A 21,252-nucleotide genomic window follows, 5' to 3' on the forward strand; every position below is an offset into this window, starting at 1 on the left:
ATTTTTTTCTCATAATGAAAGTACTTCCATTTTTTATTATAAAAATACATAATATTGTGCAGAATTTAAATATTAAAAAAATGAAGGAAAAGCAAATGTAACCTTCAAATGTCTTTCACCAGAGATACTGCAGTTGATATAGTAAACATCTTTCTAACCCACTACCCACCGAGCTAGCTTTAGTTAAATGCGATCACATCTTCCATGCTTTTGGGGAACCTGCTATATACCTTAAAATTTTCTTTTATTTAATATGTCAAGGACACTATTTAATAACAATAAATACATATCTACAACTTCTTTTAAATGCACTTAATTTTAATCATTACTAAAGTAATAGGTATTTCTTTTATAAAATGCAAGCCACAGAGAAATATATAAAATACAATGAAAATCTCCCACAATTCCCAGTCTCCCACAGATGATACTCTCATAGATGTTTTTCTTTGCTCACTCATATATGTGTATATGTGTTTTGCTCCCCACTGTATATACTTTTTTTCCTATTTGCTTCCCCCCCATTGTATGAAATATCTTGACTATTTTTTCATGGCAGTATCAATATTGCATTTTTCAATAATAAAAAAATTTTGTTTATATATTTTTGTGAATATGATCTATTTCCTTAGGATACATTCCTATATTTCTGAGCATTTGGAATTTTCAATCTTAGGGCCTAACTGTCCACCCGAATAGCTTCCCCAGTCTGCCCTCACACCCACAGCATATGAGAGAATTTTCACTTCCCCTGTAATGAGTTTGCCAATCTTCATACTTACATTATTTGGGTTACTAGTGAGGCTGAATATATTCTCTCTATTATATTTTAACCTTTGAGCTGATCTCTAGTTTCAGTCTTTCTTATCTAGAAATAGAAAACTAATGCCACGTTGTGACTTGAAAAGAAAAAAACCACAGTATTAGGTCTTAAATATAAAGACCTCTCTGTTGTGTGCTCAGCTCTCAATCACCCTTTGAACGTTTCTAATGTGAGATAAGTGATTTTAATGAAATGTGAGGGTTGCAGTGTCCTGATGACGTCACCAAATCTTAGTGAAAGCGAGGACAAAGCACCTACCTCTCAGACCTTAGCATCGTGGAAAGGACTGATGGGGTCCCAAAGCATCGCCGTACCTCCCTGATCTTTAGGATTTCTGTAATGTTAATTGGGCCTTCATTTTTCATCATTAATATGTCTTTCTCCTACATCATTTCCCTACTTACTTTCCAACTATTAGCACAAGGAACTCTTGTCCGACCAGTCTCCTGCCTCACATGGGAGAATGCTTCTGTCATCTGTTGCCAAGTCTGTGCAGGTCCCTGCACTGTTACAGTGTCATTCTTTGTTCTACTCTCATTTTCAATGTCAATGAGAACATAATGTGCTTCCTTCAAAATTAGGTTGTGTGGCAGAAGTCAGAAGTCTCCCCTTTCTTTTCACAGGAGAAGCAAAGAACCGAAAGTATAACCCCTCAAATTTCCATAGGTTTGACCTGTATGGGGTCCCAACATCACATTTTAATGATGGACGAACCATGGCGAAAACTCTGTATTGGCTTCATGAACTGCAAATGTAAGTTTAATTATATTGTATCCTGGGACAAGTTTTAGATATATGACATATGGACTGAACTTAAAGAAAAGCTTATTTTTTGATTGATTTATTTAAATTTTTTGATTGATTTTAGAAATGAAGGAAAAGAGAGAGAGAAACATTGATTTGTTGTTCCACTTATTTATACATTCATTGGTTGCTGCTTTTTTTTTTTTAATCCTCACCTGAGGATTAAAAGCAATACCCTTTCCATTGCTTTTCAGAGAGAGTGGAAGGGAGAGAGACAGAAAAACATCAATATGAAAGAGACACATCAACCTGCAGCCCAGTGCTCTAACCACTGAACCAAACCAGCCAGGGCCATTGGTTGCTTTTTGTTTGTGCCCTGACCAAGGATCAAACCCACAACCTTCATGTATCAGGACAACACTCTAATAAACTGAGCTACCAGGGCTGATTTATTTTTTAAAGAGGAAATACAATGACATGTTTCAAACATAAAATTTAGAAAAAGATGTACAGTGATGTATCTTCCAAACTGACCATTTCCCCCAAAGTTATGGTAATTTGTGTGTGTGTGCATGTGTGTTAGTATGTATCATTCTAAAGTTACTTTGTGCCTTTACAAGAAAATATAAAGACATGTATGAATGTTTTTAATCCGTAGGATCACCCCTATTGATGTATCTTAAAGATGGGCTTTCAAATCTCTACAAAGACAATCATGTCACATATAACTGACCTGTCATTTATCACTCAGCTTTGTTTAATAGTTATTTGGACACCTGAGCATCTGACTTAATTCTTCATTGGTTTATTTTGTTCATAATATTCCACATATGAATGAGATCGTGTGATACTTGTCTTTCTCTGACTGGCTTATTTCACTTAGCATAATACTCTCCAGTTCCATCCATGCTGTCCCAAAGTGACTGAATTCTTGTAAACTGTGATCTTTTTACACCTTCATTCTATATATGACTACCTCCTTAGAAAACCAAAATAAGCTTCCTTATCATTACCTGTGTTATATTTTATATCTAAGCTAACACTTAAACAGTGGGAGATTACTCATAAAAATTCATATTTTCTACTATGTTTAAAATATTAGAAGATTGGAGATAATGGTCTAGTAGGTTGAAATTATATGTCTAGACTGTTCCCAGAACCTATAAATGTTACCTTATGTAGGAAAAGGGTCTTTGTATATGTAATTAAATTAAGGATCTTGCAATGAAGAGAGAGATCATTTTGGGTTATCTGGATGGGCCTTGAATCCAATGACAAGTGTCCTTATAAGGGAAGGGCCAAGGGAGATTTGAGACAGAAGAGAAGACACACAGAGGAGAAGGTGAAGTGAACGTGGCGGAGGAGATTGGAGTGGTGTGGCCTGAAGCCAAGGAAGGCCAAAGAATGCCAGCAGCCTCCCATATTTGAAGAAGCAATGAACAGGTTCTCCCCCTAAACCTTTGGAGGGAATGTGGTTTTTCTGACACCTCGATTTCAGACTTCTGGCCTTCAGAATGCTGAGAGGATACACTTCTGTTGTTTTAAGCCACCAATTTGTAGCAGTTTTTTATAGCAACCACAGGAAACGAATATATTGGGCCCCACTTCTACACATCAGTGATGGGGGTAGATTTGTTTTACCCTCTGCCTTCTTTAAAGGAGACACTGTTCCTACAAGGTTCCGGGCTCCAGTGTGGACTCAAAGTTGCATTCCCACAAATTGGGGCCCAACCTGCCTCACTCAGTTTCCAGTCCTGTTCTCTGTGATCACAGCAGCTCCCAGTTATAGAGTCAAAGTGCTAATATATATTATTAATTTAATCCTAGCAACAACTCCATGGGTTAGGTGTACTATAATTATTTATTTATTTATTTTTTTAAAAAAATATCTTTATTGATTTCAGAGAGAGGAAAGGAGAGGGAGAGAGAGATGGAAACATCAATGATGAGAGAGTCATTGATCGGCTGCAGCCCGCAACCCGGGCATGTGCCCTGGCCGGGAATCGAACCCTGATCGCCTGGATCCTAGGTCGACGCTTAACCACTGAGCCACGCCCGGCCGGGCAGGTGTACTATAATTTTAATTTTTTCCCATTTTACAGATGAAGAAACTGAGGTACAGAGAAATGAAGTCATTTGCCTAACATCATGTAGCTAAGAAATACTAGGGGTCGGAATGAAACCCAGGCAGTGTGGCTCCAGAGGCTGCCCTTAACCACTACCCCAGGTTTATAGGCACTTGATTCTGTGCTCACAGACCTGAAATAGTGATTTCCATTCCTTTTCCACTCCTTAAATATGTGAGTTTCTGATACTCGAATTATTCAAAACAATAATGGTAAAATACAAACACAAAATAAATTCTTACAGTACTATAGCAAACCCATATGAAAAGTTTCTTTTGGGTATAGGAAAAAAACATAAATATTCATTAATTTATCATTATTAAGGTGGTTAAATCATACATAAAGGAAACCATGAAGAAATGATTTAAATGTTTAAAGACTATAGATATCTATAATTAAATATGACATAGAAATTGATAGTTAAAGGGAGATGACAAATATGGTTTATTCACTTATGAAAGCTTAGAGATATAAACCTGTCAATTTATAGAATATGTGAAATAAACACATTAACAACAATGTGATCCTTAAGAATGTCCTAAGAGCAGAGCCTTTGAGTCATTAATAAGAACATATTTATTAATGATTTGGGATAGTCATGGATAAATACACTGAGTACTCCAAAAACTAGTGCAATGTTATATACTAATTATATCTCAATAAAAAAATACATTGAATTAGCCTGGCTGACATGGCTCAGTGGTTAAGCATCGACCTGTGATCCAGGAGAACAAGGTTCGATTCCTGGTCAGGGCACGTACCCAGGTTTCGGGCTCGATCCCCAGTAGGGGGCGTGCAGGAGGCTCTGATCAGTGACTCATCATTGACGTTTCTATCTCTCCCTCTCCCTTTCTCTCTCTGAAATCAATAAAGACATATTTAAAAAAACCACTGAATTTATAAAAGCTGGCAATATGCAGGGTAGATTTCTCTCCAACTTGTCTCTTCCCCAGAGGAAACATTGTTTATGGAACTATGTTTTATTTAATCATACTTTTTATATTTTGAAACTGATTTGGAAAATTATTGCTAAAACAATAGAATGTTTATTCTTCCAGTTTGTGGGATTTAAAAAAATAACACTACTTTTTCACTGTGATTTCTATTATAAACTTGGAGTTAAGCATGTTTGTTTACACTTTAAGGCATCTGAATTTTATATGTACTATTTTAACATAAATTTGGTTTACTCTTAACTTTTAAGGGATATATTGCCTCTGTAAAGCTACTTATCTGTGTTCTGTTTATGACGTTTGGTTTGAAGAATCAGGATTGTCAAACAATAGGGGGGTGTGTGTATGTGTGTGTACGTGTGTGTCTGGATGAAAAAAATTCACTGGTACACAGAGCACTTTCTTCTGAGTTGGTTAGCAAATGCTGTGAGGTCGTGTAATGATGTTACAATTATTGATATTCTGACATACACGGCTACTCACAGACACTTCCTGATTCTCCCAGAAACAGTCCAGGCACAATTAGACTGAAAAGAGTAGACTCCGGAATTTACAACCTAACCCTTACCATTCTTCCATGTTCCTAATTATGTCTCCTGGAGCTGGTTTTTAGATTGTCGATTTTATTTGTTCAAATTATGACCTTTGAAACGCCACTGATTTATTCCGACTGTACCTGTATTCTTTTTTTCCTTGCTTTTTGAACTAACGCAAATCAAGGAAGAAATAAGCAGTGGATTACTTTATATTTCATCTTTTGTTACTCCGCAGAGTGTCACTCCTCTCCAGAGATTTACTCAGCTCGATATTTCTAGAGCACAGAAAATAGTTTTAAAAGAAAATGAAGTTTAAGAATTTTATGTTCATTGTTTTCAGTCTTAGCAAAACAATAGAGAATTTATTAATTTTAATGTTTTTAAATAGTAGGGTTGTAATTTCACAGTTCTTAAAAGAAATCTTATTTAAAAAGAAATTTTATTCATTTAATCACAATGAAGTAACATATTACAGAAAATTGGCAAAATAAAATCACCCATAATTTTGTCACTTTAATTCAACCATTATTATCTTTTTAATGTATTTTTCTCTGGTGTAGCTTCCTGTGTAGATTTTTGCATAGGTTTAATCAGAGTGCAATCCCATTATTTATTCTTTTTCACTAAACTTCAAATGACTTTATATTGCTGTATATTCTTAACCAACATTTAAATTGCATTAAGTGTATTTTTGTTAATGTGACATAATCACCCTTCATGAGGGAACATTTAGATTCCTTTCTTCTTTTCATTATAGTCAATGAGGCTACAAACATTTTTATAAATATAACTTTTTTACATTTTTAATTGTTATGTGGATTATCTTCTTAGGATTGGTTCCCAGATGTAGATAAAAGGGAATGAACATTTTTATGCTTTCGAATCATATTACCAAATTATTTCCAAAAGGATTATAGTAATTTGCACTAGCAAATTATATATATATACACACATACATATATGTGTGTGTTTACTATGTACTATGTACTATGTTAAAAGTAGCATTTTGTTGTTTTTATTTTACATCCTTTCATTACTAGACAGTATTATAATTTCTCCATATATTTGCTTACTAGATGTGAGTTATCTGTTTATATCTTTTATTTATTCGTTTATGCAGTGCTTAATTTTCTTTTAGCAGTTAGGGAAGTTATATATGTAATAACATTAACACTTTGGTTTTGTTAACTGAAAAAAACTGTGACTGCGTGTCTTATTCTTTCATTAAAATTTTATATTCTATTATAAATTTACCTTTAAACTTGCCTTCATAATAGAAAATAAATGGCAGAAGAATGAGCATGGAGCTTTCCTTTTAGCATATAATTTCTTTGGAAACTGGGCTTATTTTTCTGATGGCCCAAATTATACTATGATTTCCCTTACCATGTATATATTTGGCAGCCAGGAATACTTTAGGTAGTGGAGATACCTGACAATTTTCTAATTTTTTAGGAAAAGAGGAGCTAAGTTTGTATCCAAGAGAGTTGATGATTTCAAAGAAAAGTTTCAGCATAAACTTGGAAGAGTCTTAGATCCGTAAGTTAATTATTAACTTCAAATTGACAGTGTCTGTGGATTGAATTTAAAAAGTACTCTTGTGGTAAATGTTGGTTTGTGCTCTATTAGTTTCTGTCTATTAAATAAGAAGGTCATCCTTGTGTGTTTATCAGGGAACTCTATCAGCTTCCTTAGAGCATGGGGTTCCAGGAAAGTGCTGAGTTCTCCAAGATAGAGAGGGCATTTAGAGAAGAGGGAGGGAGAATTTCGTGTAAAGCTTTATTTCTGGGATATCAGAACTTTAACTTATTCTGTTACATTTTCCTCTCTCTTCCCTGTCTCTGTCTCTGTCTCTCTCTCTCTACTTCCATAATTCTGCTTTGAATATGTCCTGTTTTTTTTCCCTTTTAAATCCAGGCTATTGAAAGACAGGGGAAGCATCCAGCCATTGTTAATGCAAGTGGGAGGTGAGAGAAAAAATCTGCTGGAGACCTGTTTGATCTTCATAGTTGGGCTATAAGGGAAAATATGGGCTATTAAAAACACATGGCAAACATATCTAAAATTCCAGGGATGCCATGCGGTGGGTATTTTAACTAAAGGATTTGTTTTCTTTGATAGCATTGCAGAAACAATGAATGTCCCCCCAGACCACACATTTGGAGCTTGTCTCCGTCCTGACGACTATGGTAAATATACAAACTTTCTCCTTATAAAACAAACAACAGACCCCCCACAATGTTATGCAGTTAAGTTCACCATCTTCTCTCAAAGCTTCTAATTTTAGAGGCTTAAAATATCATATGAATATTAATGAGAAAAGTTTGTAGCACAAGAAAGAAAAAAATGTTTTCATATTCTGTTTGAAATAGGCACAAATTAAAGCTGTAATGAATATCTTCCGTCAGTTAAGGCTTACAGTTTTATTTAGAAAACACATGTGGCCTGTATTAAGCCAAAGTGAAGAAAGGCAGCCTTTCAATGATTCAAATATTGTACTAGGCCCTTGCTACTCAGAATGTGGTCTGCAGGCAGGCAGAGTTGGTGTCCCCTGCAAGCTTCTTAGAAATGCAAAACCTCAGGCTCCACCTGAGGCCTACCAAATCAGAAACTGCATTTTAACAACATTTCCAGATGAATTGTAGGGTCTGTGGAGTTCAAGTTTGAGAAGGCACTATACAATCACATAATTAAGAGCTGCTCTCATCCCACCAGCCAATGAGTTAATCAATTTGTAAAGTGGCTGCAGAAACTTAGCAGAGTTTTGTCTTTATTTCTAAGCAATCTTTTTTTTTTTTTTTTTTTTTAAGATTTTTAAAATTGATTTTTAGAGTGAGAGGAAGGGAGAGAGAGAGAGAGAGAAACATTGATGTGAGAGTGAGACATCAATTGCTGCTTCCTGCATGCCCCCTACCGGTGATTAAGCCCAAAGCTTGGGCATGTGCCCTGATGGGGAATCAAACCAGCAATCTTTCGGTGCACAGAATTATGCCCAACCAACTGAGCCATACCAGCCAGGCTGTAAGCAATCTTAGCAGAAATCCAGAGGAAAAACTGTGCTAAAGCTTATCAGGACTGGACTGTATATCAGTGGTTTTCAAAATATAGCCTGCAGTAATCACTCATGGACTTTATGAAATACACTCAAACCTCGGTTCTCAAATGTCTCCCATCTCGAACAATTTGCTTCTCAGCCCCACAACCCTTTCATGCTGAAACCTTTATGATCAGTCATGCATCTTTCAGATTACAAAGGAGAAAATGCACAAGTATGAGTCAGGTTACTACAAAACCTCACATTGTTAACATCTCAGGAAATTGTGCTGTGAATATTGTTGTGGGTTTTTTTTTTTTTGCTTTTGTCACTGCTTATTTTTAAATTTTCATTTTTTACTGTACATTTCATTTCCTTTTTGTTAAATAATCATTTACATTTCATGTCCTTTTTGTTTTTAAAGTATTTATAGATTAAACAATACATTAGACATGTACTGTATATAAGAAAGGTTAAAACAGGGAATCACTTGGGGGCCTGGAACAGATTAATTCAATTTACATTACTTCTAATGGGAAAAATGATTAGATTTTTGAACAGCCTTTTGGAACCAATTAAGTTCGAGAGCCAAGGTTCCACTTGTGCAGGTTCCTAGGACCCATGCCCAGATAGTCTGATTCAGTAGGTTTTTATACACACTAAAGTTTAAGAACTACTACTGAAAATGTTTTACCTAAAGTTCACTCACTGACAAAATAAATATCTATTTTTATGACCTTATGCAGCACAGTGTTTTGTAGCATCACTAATTCAGAGAAGTTCCTTTAAGTCCTGAAGGGTAAATGAAAGCAATGGCCAGAAGTGGGGGTGGGGTGGGGATGTAGCATGTGGGTTGGAGAGATTACTTCCAGATAACTGAGGGGGTCATGGGTTAGAACTCTTAGTTAATGAAGCTGTGGATAGGGTAGTGGTATAGGAAGGAGCAGGGCTGAGAAATGGTTACTTGATCTGCAGGCTGACGGCAGGTTGGGGAAGTAGGGAATTTGAGTCCAGTTTTTACAAAGGCTCCCAGTGGTTCAGTCAACTCCGAGACATACAGAGTGGCCCCCACATGAAATCAGCCCCAGCTTTCCAGTCCTCAGCATTGCAGACACATGTCTATGAAGAGGCAGTCAGGCCTCCACTGTCACAGGAAATGACAGCTGAGTGGGGCTAGTAATTCCCCCACAAAATTTATTTTTATTTTTTCAGTTTAAAAATATATATATATATCTTTATTGATTTCATAGAGAAGAAAGGAGAGGGAGAGAGAGAAACATCAATGATGAGAGAGTCATTGATCAGCTGCCTCCTGCACACATATACCCTGACCAGGAATCGAACCCCAATTGCCTGTATCCTAGGTCGATGCTCTACCACTGAGCCACACCTGGCCGGGTGATTTTTTCAGATTTTTTTAAATTGAACGGAGAAGTCACGTAAAACAGAAATATTAATTTTTATCAATTTCTTTATGTCCTTTTTTTATACATAAAATTTCATCATGCTGGATCATAATGTTGGAGTTAGGTATGAGATTTTTCATTCGCAGAAGTTGCTCGATCACTCTCTTTCTTTAGGATGGGAATACTATCGACAAACTTTATATTCAGATACAAGACTTTTCCCCCCCTCTTCAATAGGCGCTGATGATCTCATCTATAATAGACTCCCGGGTGAATATCTGCGAGGCAAGGATAGGCAGCGAGGCCTGGTTGCAGCAGTTCGTCACCGCTTGAAGAACATTAACTGCCAGAACTTTGACACTTTGCTGGCAGCCTTCAGGCACTATGACAAGGCCAGTAGTAGAGCAGAGCCTTTGGTCTGTGCATGGGCTTCCAGATCCCTCAGATGGGTGTGGATCAGGGGTCAGGGAACTGTGGCCTGTGGGTCAAATCCAGTTCACCACTTATTTTAGTTAATAGTTTTGCATGCCCATTTGTTTTGAGTATTGTCTATAGCTGCTTTTGCACAACAGATGCAGAGTAGTGCATCAGAGACTACATGGCCTGCAAAACCTAAAATATATACTTTTTGGTCCTTGACAGAAATAGTTTCCTGACCTTTGCAGTAGATCAGTGGTTGTCAAAGTGTGGTTCTTGTACCACCATCACCATCACTTGGGAATGTGTTTAAAATGCATGTTGAGTTCCTATTGAATTAGGAACTCAGGGGTGGGGGCCTAGCAATTGTGCTTTAACAAGCCCTTCAAGTGATTCTGATGCACATTCAAGTTTGACAGCCACTGTTGTAGATTATTAAACTGTAGTGTGCTGGGAGCAAGGGGGGTGGGGGGGGGGCGGGGAGGAAGCACCATGGATCCCTGAGAAAGACTCCTGAGGTAGAGACAATCTGTATACAAATTTGAATATGTACCCATAGTACTGTCTAGGTCCAAGTCAAGCTTAGAATGTCTCCTCTGGGGGAGCAGGGTGTGGTTTCAGTTTTGAGAAGCAAGATCATTCAATTTTCAAGTTACTCTAAATTTTATTCTTTGATAAAATCAGATCAATCTAGAGTTGAGTAATTACCTGACACCAATACAGGTCATCACAGGATTGCTTTACTAAGCTGCTTGCCTTTAGGTTATAATAAGGAACACTGTTATATAAACTGCTTGTGAAACATGGCACATTTTTGTTAGTATGCCCATGAGACTATTTATTTTTGTCAGTTGCATCCTCTTTATAAGGAAACCCAGTCTTTCTATAGGAAATAACTGTGCTTCATTTAAGTATTTGGTTTGTTTTTACCTCATGAACAGCATGAATTTTGTACTAATTGTCCAGACCTTTTTGACTTGGCCACCAGGAAGCTTAGTCAGTTCAATGAAACTCATCTAGTTTGTGAACATAATCTTATAGCATGAATGTTGTATGATCTTTTTTATTCAGGTTTTATCTTAATTTTGCCCATCCTTACATTCTTTTTGCCCTGATTTCCTCACTTTTGTTTTGGTTTTATTTTGTATTTATTATTATTATTTTTTCAAATATGTCTTCATTGATTTCAGAGAGAGGAAGGGAGAAGAAGAGAGAGATAGAACATCAATGATGAGAGTGTCATTGATCGGCTGCCTCCTGCACACCCCCTACTGGGGATTGAGCCCACAACCCCTGCATATGCTCTGACCAGGAATCTAATTGAGATCTCCTGGGTCCTAGGTCGATGCTCAACTGCTGAGCTACCCCTGGCCAGGCTATTTTGTATTTATTTTTATTAATTATGTTTATTTTCCTAGGCAGCCTCAGAATCATTTTAGAATGACTCACATATAAACAAGTAAAAGTTTATAAATAAATTTGTGATGATGTGATGTGTCATAATCTTGATATGAGAAGGAAAAAAAAGCAGATTAATTTTAGTTCATCTCAAAAGAAAAAATATTTCTATGTCTCTTCAACTGTTGAGTACAGTTTTGAAAAAGTTACACTTTATACTTTTTATCTTAAAAGAATCTTGATCACTCATTAGCTAATTAATTTTAAGTCCATTCATTTTACTTGTTTTTAGATTAGGGCCTGTGTACCTGTGTTGTACTAATGAATAAAAAGTGGGTTAATATTCTTATTTAAATGTGTACTAATTATGTAGAGACACACATCAATCAGCCATCAGCTACATTTCTCGAAAAATTGTGTTTAAAGAAAATATAAGTTTTCCACTGTTTCTCTGCTTTCTAAATAGAGATCAGTTACTATTTATAGGTAATTTAAAAGTGATTCTTCAGAATTAAAACAGGTAAGCTAAAATAAGTACTTTTTTTTAAATCCTCACCTGAGGATATTTTTTCCATTTCTTTTCAGAGAGAGTGGAAAGGAGAGAGAGAGAGAAACCTTGATGTGTCTCACATCAGTTGCTTGCCTCCCCGGGGCCAGGGATTGAGTCTGCAACTGAGGTACGGTGCCCTTGGCCAGAATCAAACCTTGGACCCTTCAGTCCGTAGGCCAACACTCTAACCACTGAGCCAAAACAGCTAGGGCTAAGTACATTTTAAACTTAACTCAAATCCAAGTATTTTACAAAGATAGTATCTGGGGAAATTTATATAGTGGTGCTATGAGTAAGAAAACCTGCCACAATACATAATGCTCTGCTTTTAAAAAATTCTTCATTTTAAATGTGATTATAGGCAAGACAATCCTCTTAATAGCTGTTGATTATCGTAGTGAACCACCAGGCATACTCCTTATGATAAAATTAAATTAAGCAGGGAGGAAATTACTGAGAATTATTTAATGCTGATACATCTTTTAAGTAGTAAATTTTTAATATGCGCAATGTCGTGCTCAGTGTCTTTGAGGATCTTTTTTTCTGAGAGGGTAATAAGATGTGGGTCTTGCTACTACAGCTGTAGGATAATTTTTGATTATTTGAATCTTATATTGTTGAATGCCTACTTTTAATGTAATGACAAAACAAAACAGAACAAATAAAATATGATTCCCTGAATGAATCCTCTTGGCTTAGAGGATTAATTCTGTTATTTATAGAACACTCACAATACAGCAAATATTATTCTGGATAATGTGTAGACTTTCTATTCAGGGAACTAAAAATCTCGAGCAGGGAAAAAAATGCATCAGGTTCAAGAATGGTCACAACAGAGTCCCACATTTTCAAAATAGCTCTATATAATTCTCACTCCTTTTATTCTAATTATTATCCTGGGAGTAGCTGAGGTGGGATGGATTCCTTTTTGGGGACAGCTGCATTCAGAGACAAAACGGCTTTCCTGTAAGATGTATGAGCAGGAGCTGATAAGGAAGGTAGTCAGTTTTTGAGAAGGCCATTTCAAAGCTCAGTAATACCAGATGACTGCGGATGGTTGCGAACAGGAAAGGTTCATTGAATACCTTGCCGAACAGCTCATTGTTGACTTGCTTTTGGGCTATAAAGCACATCACTGTCAGACTGAAAATGGTCCAGAAAACAAAACACATGACTCAGATTAATTTCATGGGCCGTACTGTTGCAAGTAGAGCTGGCGGATCAGGCTGGAATAGCAATTCCATAACTTGAAAATGTGGCAACATTGGTGAGGCACCATTAGTAGCTCTGAGAGGGGACAAAGGTTCGAGTTAGTCAGCCTGCCGGAGCATGGAGCAATGTCTTGTGTGTGATGTGTCCTCCCGCGTCATGAGACAGATGAGTAAGCTTTTGACAGGAGTCACAGTTTGGCAGTAGCCTCTGCATCAAAAACATAGAGTGCTTTACTTTGTGCGTTGTCTGTTATGGTGGGTATGTTGCCATGTCTGGGACAATGATGGATCCAGGCTGTGATGGTGGCAATCTGAATGGTTCAGGCTCAGATTCCAGGTATTCTCATTAGACAAGGGACCGTACATGAATTACCCAGATGGCTCATTCAGTAGCCATGATTTGTTTCCATAGTTTTCAGACTTAAAAAGTCTGTAGTCTTCCAGTGTCTTTAATCTTCCAGTCTGTAGCTTTCCAAGTGGCAAACCAAGCAGGCAGACCGTTGGCAACAGTCCAAGAGTCAGTAAAACTGTAACAGGTTAATCAAGGGGAGTGCTGGCCAGAGTGGTGAGGATGGCCTTGAGTTCTGTTCACCGAGTAGAGTGACCGTGTCTGTTTTTGGTCCTTGGTAGCTCTCACTGAGGTGCAAAGCCACAGTAGCCCAGTGAAGACCCCTAGCTTTCAGGTTAGTGAGTGAGGCCCAGGCAGCTGGGGAGCCTCTGTGAATTGAGGGTCCTATTGAGGCAGTGGCTTTTGCATCAGGTAGCAAAGATGAATCAAGTTTTTCCCCAAAGCATTGCTGCCTTTTTTCATGTAAAGCTGAGATGTTCCTGGGGTCAGACCAGCTGCCTTCTGGAATATACCATTACCATTTCACAAATGAGGCTTGTTAGGCCCCTTCTATCTTGCTAATCATTGGGTCCAAGTTGGCTCACTTCAGCATGCGTATCAGTCTGGAAAGTTGCAAGGCCTCCATGGGTCAAGTGTTCAGTTTCAACAAGAGCTCAGTAACTGGCTAATAGCTGCTTTTCAAAAGCTGTATATCTGGTAACCAGGTGAGGGGGGCAATGAGTCCTAAACCTCCAGGGGCACCTTCAAGTGGAAATTGCCTGTCTTTTCCAGAGGCTCTGCGTGGCAGACTCATTAGTCATGGAGACTTGTAGCTCAAAGGGGTCATTAGGGTTGTGGGGCCCCAAAGGTAATAGCAATTCTGTACATGTGACTGTTCTTGGTCGTAAGTACCTCTGGCTCTTAAGAACATTCCCAGTACAGGCACATAAAGTATCAGTATCACTTACCCATTTAGCAGTGGAAGCCACAGAAATACTCCATTGCTAGCTTTCCTTCCCCACATCAAACAAACCCTGCCTGCCCCCTCTCGCTGCATCCAGACCTCTCCTCCGCCTGCAGACTGAGTAGGATGTTGACTTTGGCACCTGTATCCAAAGAAGCCACGAAAGTTTGAGTCTCTGCTCCACTGAAGTTCCATAGCATACTTGGACAGATGCATGTGGCCTTTGATCCCCCTTGGGGACAAGGAGACCTTAGTCCCACATTTAGTCATTTTTCTTCTTAGAGCTGCTGAGGTTGGGGGGTGGGGAGGGAGAGAGTGGCTCTGCACAGCTGAGTAAGAAGCATATACTTTCAGTTTTGAGCAGTATGAGTGGCAGCAGGCAGCTCAAAAAAAAAACAACCCACCAAAGTTGTCAAGCCACACAAAGCCCTATACTGGGCAGCAAAGTCATTGCTATTGACACCGTGTATTTCAGTTTTGAAGATCCCCTTGACTCAACAGCCACAGCCCACGTTGCTTTTCCGCTAGGGCTGTGGGGTTTGCATTTTTGGTTGACTTGCATCTGCAGCAGAGGCTTTTATAAAGGGGTCTACTTTAATCCAGGGCATTTCTAGCTCCCTTGTCAAGATAATATGTTTTAATAGAAACACACGCACACACAAAGATGCTATGTTTTAAATTCTCATTCTGTTTCAACATAAGGGTTAGGGATATTTTCCAGGCCTACAGATCTGACGACAGGAATTTATCTAGAATTACTGGGTCAGTTTCCTGGTCTCTAGGGATCACCTTCATCATTATAAATCCAACCCTGGGCCTACGCGCTGAATACTAGTCAACATGTCACTCATGGTTTCCCTTGTCTGTCTCAGAGAAACTTTTCTTTTTTGTTTGTATATTCTTCTGTCTCTTTGTTTTTCTTCTCCTACTAGTCGTCCTTCTTCTTTTTTGTTTAGTTTATATTTTGTCTCAGAGAAATCTCTCTGCGAGGGCCAAAGCCCCCTTACAGCAGCCAGGACCCAGTGCAAACCTACTCAGATCTTTTACTGTCACCTTCCAATGGATTTGAGGTTGGCTTAACAGACTGCAGGGGGCTGTGAGCGGTAAGACGTTCCAACTCCTGCCATTCTTCCTTAACAAGTGTTGTGTGCTCTGCCCCCTCACCTCCCAAGTGAATCAGCCAGTTTCTGCCCAGGACCCTCATAAATTTCCCTCCTATCCCACGCAGTGTAAGGGTTCCTGTATTATTAAACTGCTCCCTGAAAGGAGGCAGAGACTTCCCCCTTCCACCCTACTGGGATGAACCTTAGTGCTGATTGTGACCATGGGGGCTGGCTGCCCGGATCGGTGGAAGGCCCCTCTTGCCCATAGGAGTGTTAATAACAAGCAGGCAACTGTCTTTGAATCCACCTCGGCTGGCAGCTACTCCCCCAGCTCCTCCTCATTGCCAGGTAGTGGAGTGGAGGCCCACTCCCTGCCCAGGTGGGGCGCCAGAGCACTTTGAAAGCATGGGTCAGATGAAATGGCAAGCATGGATCCACGGTCACATCTGCTCAGTGTAAACAGCACGATTTAAATTTTTAAAAATTATTAAATAGAATCAACAAAGATTCTGAGCCACACCCTGCTCCAATGAGGGTTGACATTGCTGACTGCGCCCGTATCAGGTCGACGCAGTGAAGACCAGTCTCACTTACTATTTGACTCCTCTTTTGTGACAAATAAGACACATTCACTGAGTTTACGTGAGAGGACACTTTCTTTTTGCCTTCACTGGTATAAGAGATGTTGATTACCCTGCCCTTGAAGACAATGCTCACTTCATCTTTTCTTGCTAACAGAAGGGAGATGGAGTGATAGATAAAGCTGAGCTTCAGGAAGCCTGTGACCAGGCCAACTTGCACTTGGATGAGAAGCTCCTGGACCAGCTATTTGACTACTGTGATGTGGATAGTGATGGGCTGATTAACTACCTGGAATTTGCAAATTTTCTTAACTGGAAAGATACAATGCCTCTTAAAGATTATGAAGAGAAGGTTGTCATTAAAGGTAATTTTTGAAGCTTTGTTAAGTTCTTAAATGGACTTTTATATTTTCATTTTTCTAGGAGTTCATCTCTACTTTAGTATTATGTATTTAAAATTTTATGCACATTTATACATATTTATTTATTTGCTTGTTTATGCATAGGCTATCTGTAGGATAGGAAAGAATTTGACAACATTTGTTATTTCCAGGACGAGGGAACTGGGTAGCTGAGGGATAGGGTAGCAACAAGACTCAGTTTTTTCTTTGTTTATCTTTATTGTTGAAAGAATTACAGATGGCCCCCTTTTTTCCCCTCAATGACCCCCTCCACCATGCCCCCGCCCCCAAGACTTTTTAATCTATGTTTTTGTATCTTTTGAATTTTATTACTCATTTAAGAGGAAAAAAAAATCAAAAACAAAAAAATTTATTCAGAGGCCCAAAATATTCAGAAAGCTATTTGAAAACCGTTTATAAAGTAATTAGCTCTCCTTCCCCAGGGAAAGTGAATAGTAAAGTAGAATTTGACAAAGAAAAATTTAATCTTAATTTTTGTAAATAACAATAAAAAATAAAATAATTTTTACCTTTATTCAAATATTTTCATGCTTACATATTCTATTCCTGCATCACTAATCATACATAGATATACATATATGCATATTTGTATGGTTGTATGCATATATTTAAGCATAGCTAAAATCACAGCGAATATACCATTTTTATTTATTTTTAAATTTAACTTTCAAATTTCTATGGAATGAAGAGATACTTTTATGGTTTCTCTAAACTTCATTTTCAGTTCCCTTATGCTGTTGTATTATGAATTACTAAACCATTTCCTTACTCTTTGAAATTTAGGTTATTTCCAGACAGTTTTAAAGTAATACGGGTAACACTATAACAATTATCTCTCAAAAAGCTTTCTGTTTCTAATTATATCTCATTTATCGTGAATGCTATTATTATCCCAGAAGTAACTATATATATTTTTGATTTGCCTTTCTAAATGATTTTACCAAATTGCAGCTTTATCAGCCAAGGCCGAGAGACAATTTTACTCCAACCGTGTTCCCACTGAGTTGTAACTTCAAACATTCTTGTAATTTAGTTGGTATGTAATGATGCATCATTTGCTTTAATTTTTAAATCTTGATTATTAGAGAGGATTGACTGTTTAAAAAGGTTGTTTACATTTTTTCTCTCTTCTAAAAAGTGAAGATACTACTGTTTTTATTTTTATTCCTTGGTCATCCCTTCCTGCATGGCCAAAACCAAATTTTGGGCTGTATTGATGACATGAGCCCTTACAAGTTTCTGGGATGGCCTTTCTAGTGTGCCCCGTGGGGAAGCAGGAGAATCTTCCCTACCTAATGAAGCTCTCAGAAATATGGGGTGTTTTATTTCTCTTCTTGGCATAACTCATGAGTAATGGGGAAAGAGCAGAAGCCTGTTTTCAAACCAGGCAGTCTTTCATATCAGAATTTGGGGTCCTGATTTTATCAGCCATTTTCCATAGAATTGTTGAGATTCTTGTCTTCTAAAAGAGTGGCCAGTGGCTCAGAAAGAGCTCAGGAGTGATATTAAATCAAATCTATCTTACTGTTGACTTCTGGAGGAAAAGTGGGGAGTCAGTACTTTAAGACAGTGGTTTTAGAACAGTTTTCTGAGGAACTGGTTTTCATACTTTCAACAGATTTCTGCTTTTTTGTGTGTGGGGGGGTGGGGTGGGGGCAGGGAGGGATAGAGAATCTGGAGTAGGCCTGAATGCTTTCGTGGCAACAATTGGCAGGTGCTGAATGGGGGGATGCAGACTTTACAGAGGCATGTCTTTTCTGGTTTGCCACCGCTCCTACCCCACTCTCATATTTGGGCACCATTTGCCTTTGCAAACCTAGCTTGGGCTTTTCCAGAACTGAGAGTTCTTGCAGAGCTCGAAAGACCACAGCGCCCTCTCGTGCCAGCTGTCGAGTTACCAGCTCTGTTGGAAAGAACGTTAGGAGCATGATCCTAAGTTTCAGAATCGACTCAGCAAGGCAAATCTGCCAGACAAGTCAGAATCTTATCATTTCAGTTCTGTCTCAGGGTTTCCTTTTGTACACTTATTTGAAGGGAGTTATTTGTATAATCGGCTCCTGACCTCACAGTGAGTTCTCATAATTTCTCTAAATATTTCAATACACGAGGCTTCCTTCCATGATCAGGAATGCGTGGACTTGACAACTCTCGGTATGTCTTTTGCTATATCTCCCTAGGGCAGAGCCCTAGCAACAACTGTGGTAATCCTGTAGTTCAAGTTAAATATGAAAATAAGCTCTAATTTTAAAAAAGAGGAAAGAAAAAAATAGGTCCTATGCTTTTCATAGTTTCAGATTTAAAAGCTTTATTCTAGAATCAAGTGCATGGAATGGTGAAAAGAAACATTAGACCAGGTTCCAGGTTCCTGGGATGTTACATTGGCCGAAACTTGCTCTTCCATGGTGGGGCGCTGGCGTCCGTGGAGGGTTTACACCAGCCCTGTCTCAGTTTCAACCAACAGGAAGAAACTAAATGGGGAAAATGACTTTGTTGCTGAGTTGTACGAACCAAGCAGTAATTTCTTCCTGTACATTTCCCCCCACCCGTCTTTGCTTAATAAAGGTAGAAAACCAAATTGTGCAAACCCTGCTGAGGCTAATGTTGAAGAATCTGAACCAACCCTCCTGATAAAGCCTGAAGATATTGTCTTAAAAGGGAGCTCAGAAAAGACTCTCCGGACACTTCTGAGGCCAAACGATAAAGTTTCCAGTCACTATAAGACCACTTCTTCTGAGATCAGCGCGGTTGTGGGAGCTATTCCTTCCATATGTGAGTATGTCACCATATTTGTTGAGGTTTAAAATGATCAGCAAACATGGAAGTGACGTGTCCTTCATCTGTCCTTGCATTGTCCTCAGCCTCTATTTCCATGAGACTAAGTTTCTCAAAGCCTAAGATCTTTCATTTAATTCTGTATCCAAGTACCCAGTATCTCTGTAAATTTAGGCTGAACTGAGCTATTGTTTGTGATAATCCAAGTAAAAGGATTCTCTTTATATTAATGAACTCGAAAGAACACTGAATGGTATACATTGTAGCAAATCAGATATCACCGAGCTTTAGGAGATTTGTAAACCCCATGATTCTTACCTACACACAGATTTTCCTTCAAATGTTCGAAGAACTCTTACGAAACGCTTCCCCCTATCTTCATTCTGCATCTGTTAGTTTGCTAGGGCTGCCGTAACAAGTACCACAGACTGAGTGGCATAAACACCGTCAATTTATCATCTCACAGTTCTGGAGGTTAGAAGTCCGAGATCAGGGTGTCCGCAGGGCTGGTTCCTTCTGAGGCTGTAAGGGAGACTCTGTTCCCTGCTTCTCCCCTAGCTTCAGGTGGTTTGCTGGCAGTCTTTGGTGCCTCTTGGCTTCTGCTGCATCACCCCGATCTCTGCCATCATCTTCACATGGCGTTCTCCTGTGTGAGGGTCGGTGGCTAAATGTCCCTGTTCTCTAAGGGCCCCAGTCATAATAGACTAGGGGCCTCCTCCAATATAATTCATCTTAACTTAATTAATTACATCTACAATGACCTCATTTCCAGATAAGGTCACATTCTAGGTACCGGGGGCTAGAACTTTAACGTGTAAATCTAGGGAAGATACAGTTTAACCCATAACACCCTATATCTCTGTATGGACCATGATGAATATTGGTTATTTAGAAAGTCTGTTTTATGTTGGTCAAGATCACTTCCTTTCCTTAGACTAAGGACATAACTAAGGATTTACATGTTGTTTGTAACTGGATTTTATAGACTTGCTATACATTCTGGTATATTGAGGTCTTGCTAGTGTTTAGAATAGTGCTGTCCAATAGAAATATAACTGGCATTGTATGTACTTACATATTTTTAGTAGTCACATTAAGAAAAGAAAGCAAGTAACATTAATTTTAATAGTGTGTATATATATAGTATATGAAATGTATTTCTAAAATATCATTTCAACAAGTAATATAAAGTGATTAATTAAATAACTCGCTTTTTTGGTACAAGAGCTTTGATATTCAGTATTTTACACATAGAGCACATGTCAATTCAGAGCAGCCACATTTCAGGTGCTCAAAATAACTGCATGTGGCTGGTGGCTGCTGTATTACACAGCTCAGTTTCAAAATGTGTGTTTTCTTCCCTCATTGATGTCCTAGGTTATCCCATCTATGGGGTCCCAACCATTCGGTCTGATATCCCTGCCCCCCGAATTCGCCGCATCAGTGACAGAACTAATTATGGTGAAGAAGGCAATGCCTATTCGCTACTGTATCCCACCATCTTCAGCCAGAAAGGAGTGTATGAAAGAGACTTCTTCCAACCCAGATCAAAAAAAGAGGTACAGCCTATCATTTCTAGGGGTGGAAAGAAATGCCCACTTTACATAAATGCACCAATATAGGAATGCTTATTTTTCAACAACTATTTAACTTAATATTAGGCTTTATAAAACCTGAGCTTATAAATTAGTCATCAGAGGTCATCAGGATCCCCAAATAAAGGATTCTTTAAAAAAAAAAATTAAAAATCTTTATTACTTTCAAGGGAGAAGAAGAGAGAGAGATAGAAACATCAATGATGAGAGAGTCATTGATTGGCTGCCTCCTGCACGCCCCCTACTGGGGATCGAGCCCACAACCCGGGCATGTGCCCTGACCAGGAACCCA

General features: G+C 38.4%; 1 protein-coding gene across 1 annotated transcript in view; it reads left to right on the forward strand.

The window, feature by feature from the left end:
- The window catches only part of EFHB (EF-hand domain family member B), a 38,137-nt gene that overhangs the window by 13,918 nt on the left and 2,967 nt on the right, over positions 1-21,252 (forward strand). The window contains exons 6-12 of the mRNA XM_016198777.2: positions 1,444-1,573; positions 6,635-6,718; positions 7,301-7,368; positions 9,857-10,011; positions 16,329-16,536; positions 19,156-19,362; positions 20,743-20,924. Of these exons, the coding sequence (XP_016054263.2) occupies positions 1,444-1,573; positions 6,635-6,718; positions 7,301-7,368; positions 9,857-10,011; positions 16,329-16,536; positions 19,156-19,362; positions 20,743-20,924 (1,034 nt within the window). The remainder of the gene's footprint in view (positions 1-1,443; positions 1,574-6,634; positions 6,719-7,300; positions 7,369-9,856; positions 10,012-16,328; positions 16,537-19,155; positions 19,363-20,742; positions 20,925-21,252) is intronic.

This window comes from Miniopterus natalensis, chromosome 15 (genome assembly GCF_054644295.1).
Source record: "Miniopterus natalensis isolate mMinNat1 chromosome 15, mMinNat1.hap1, whole genome shotgun sequence".
Lineage (NCBI taxonomy): Eukaryota > Metazoa > Chordata > Mammalia > Chiroptera > Miniopteridae > Miniopterus > Miniopterus natalensis.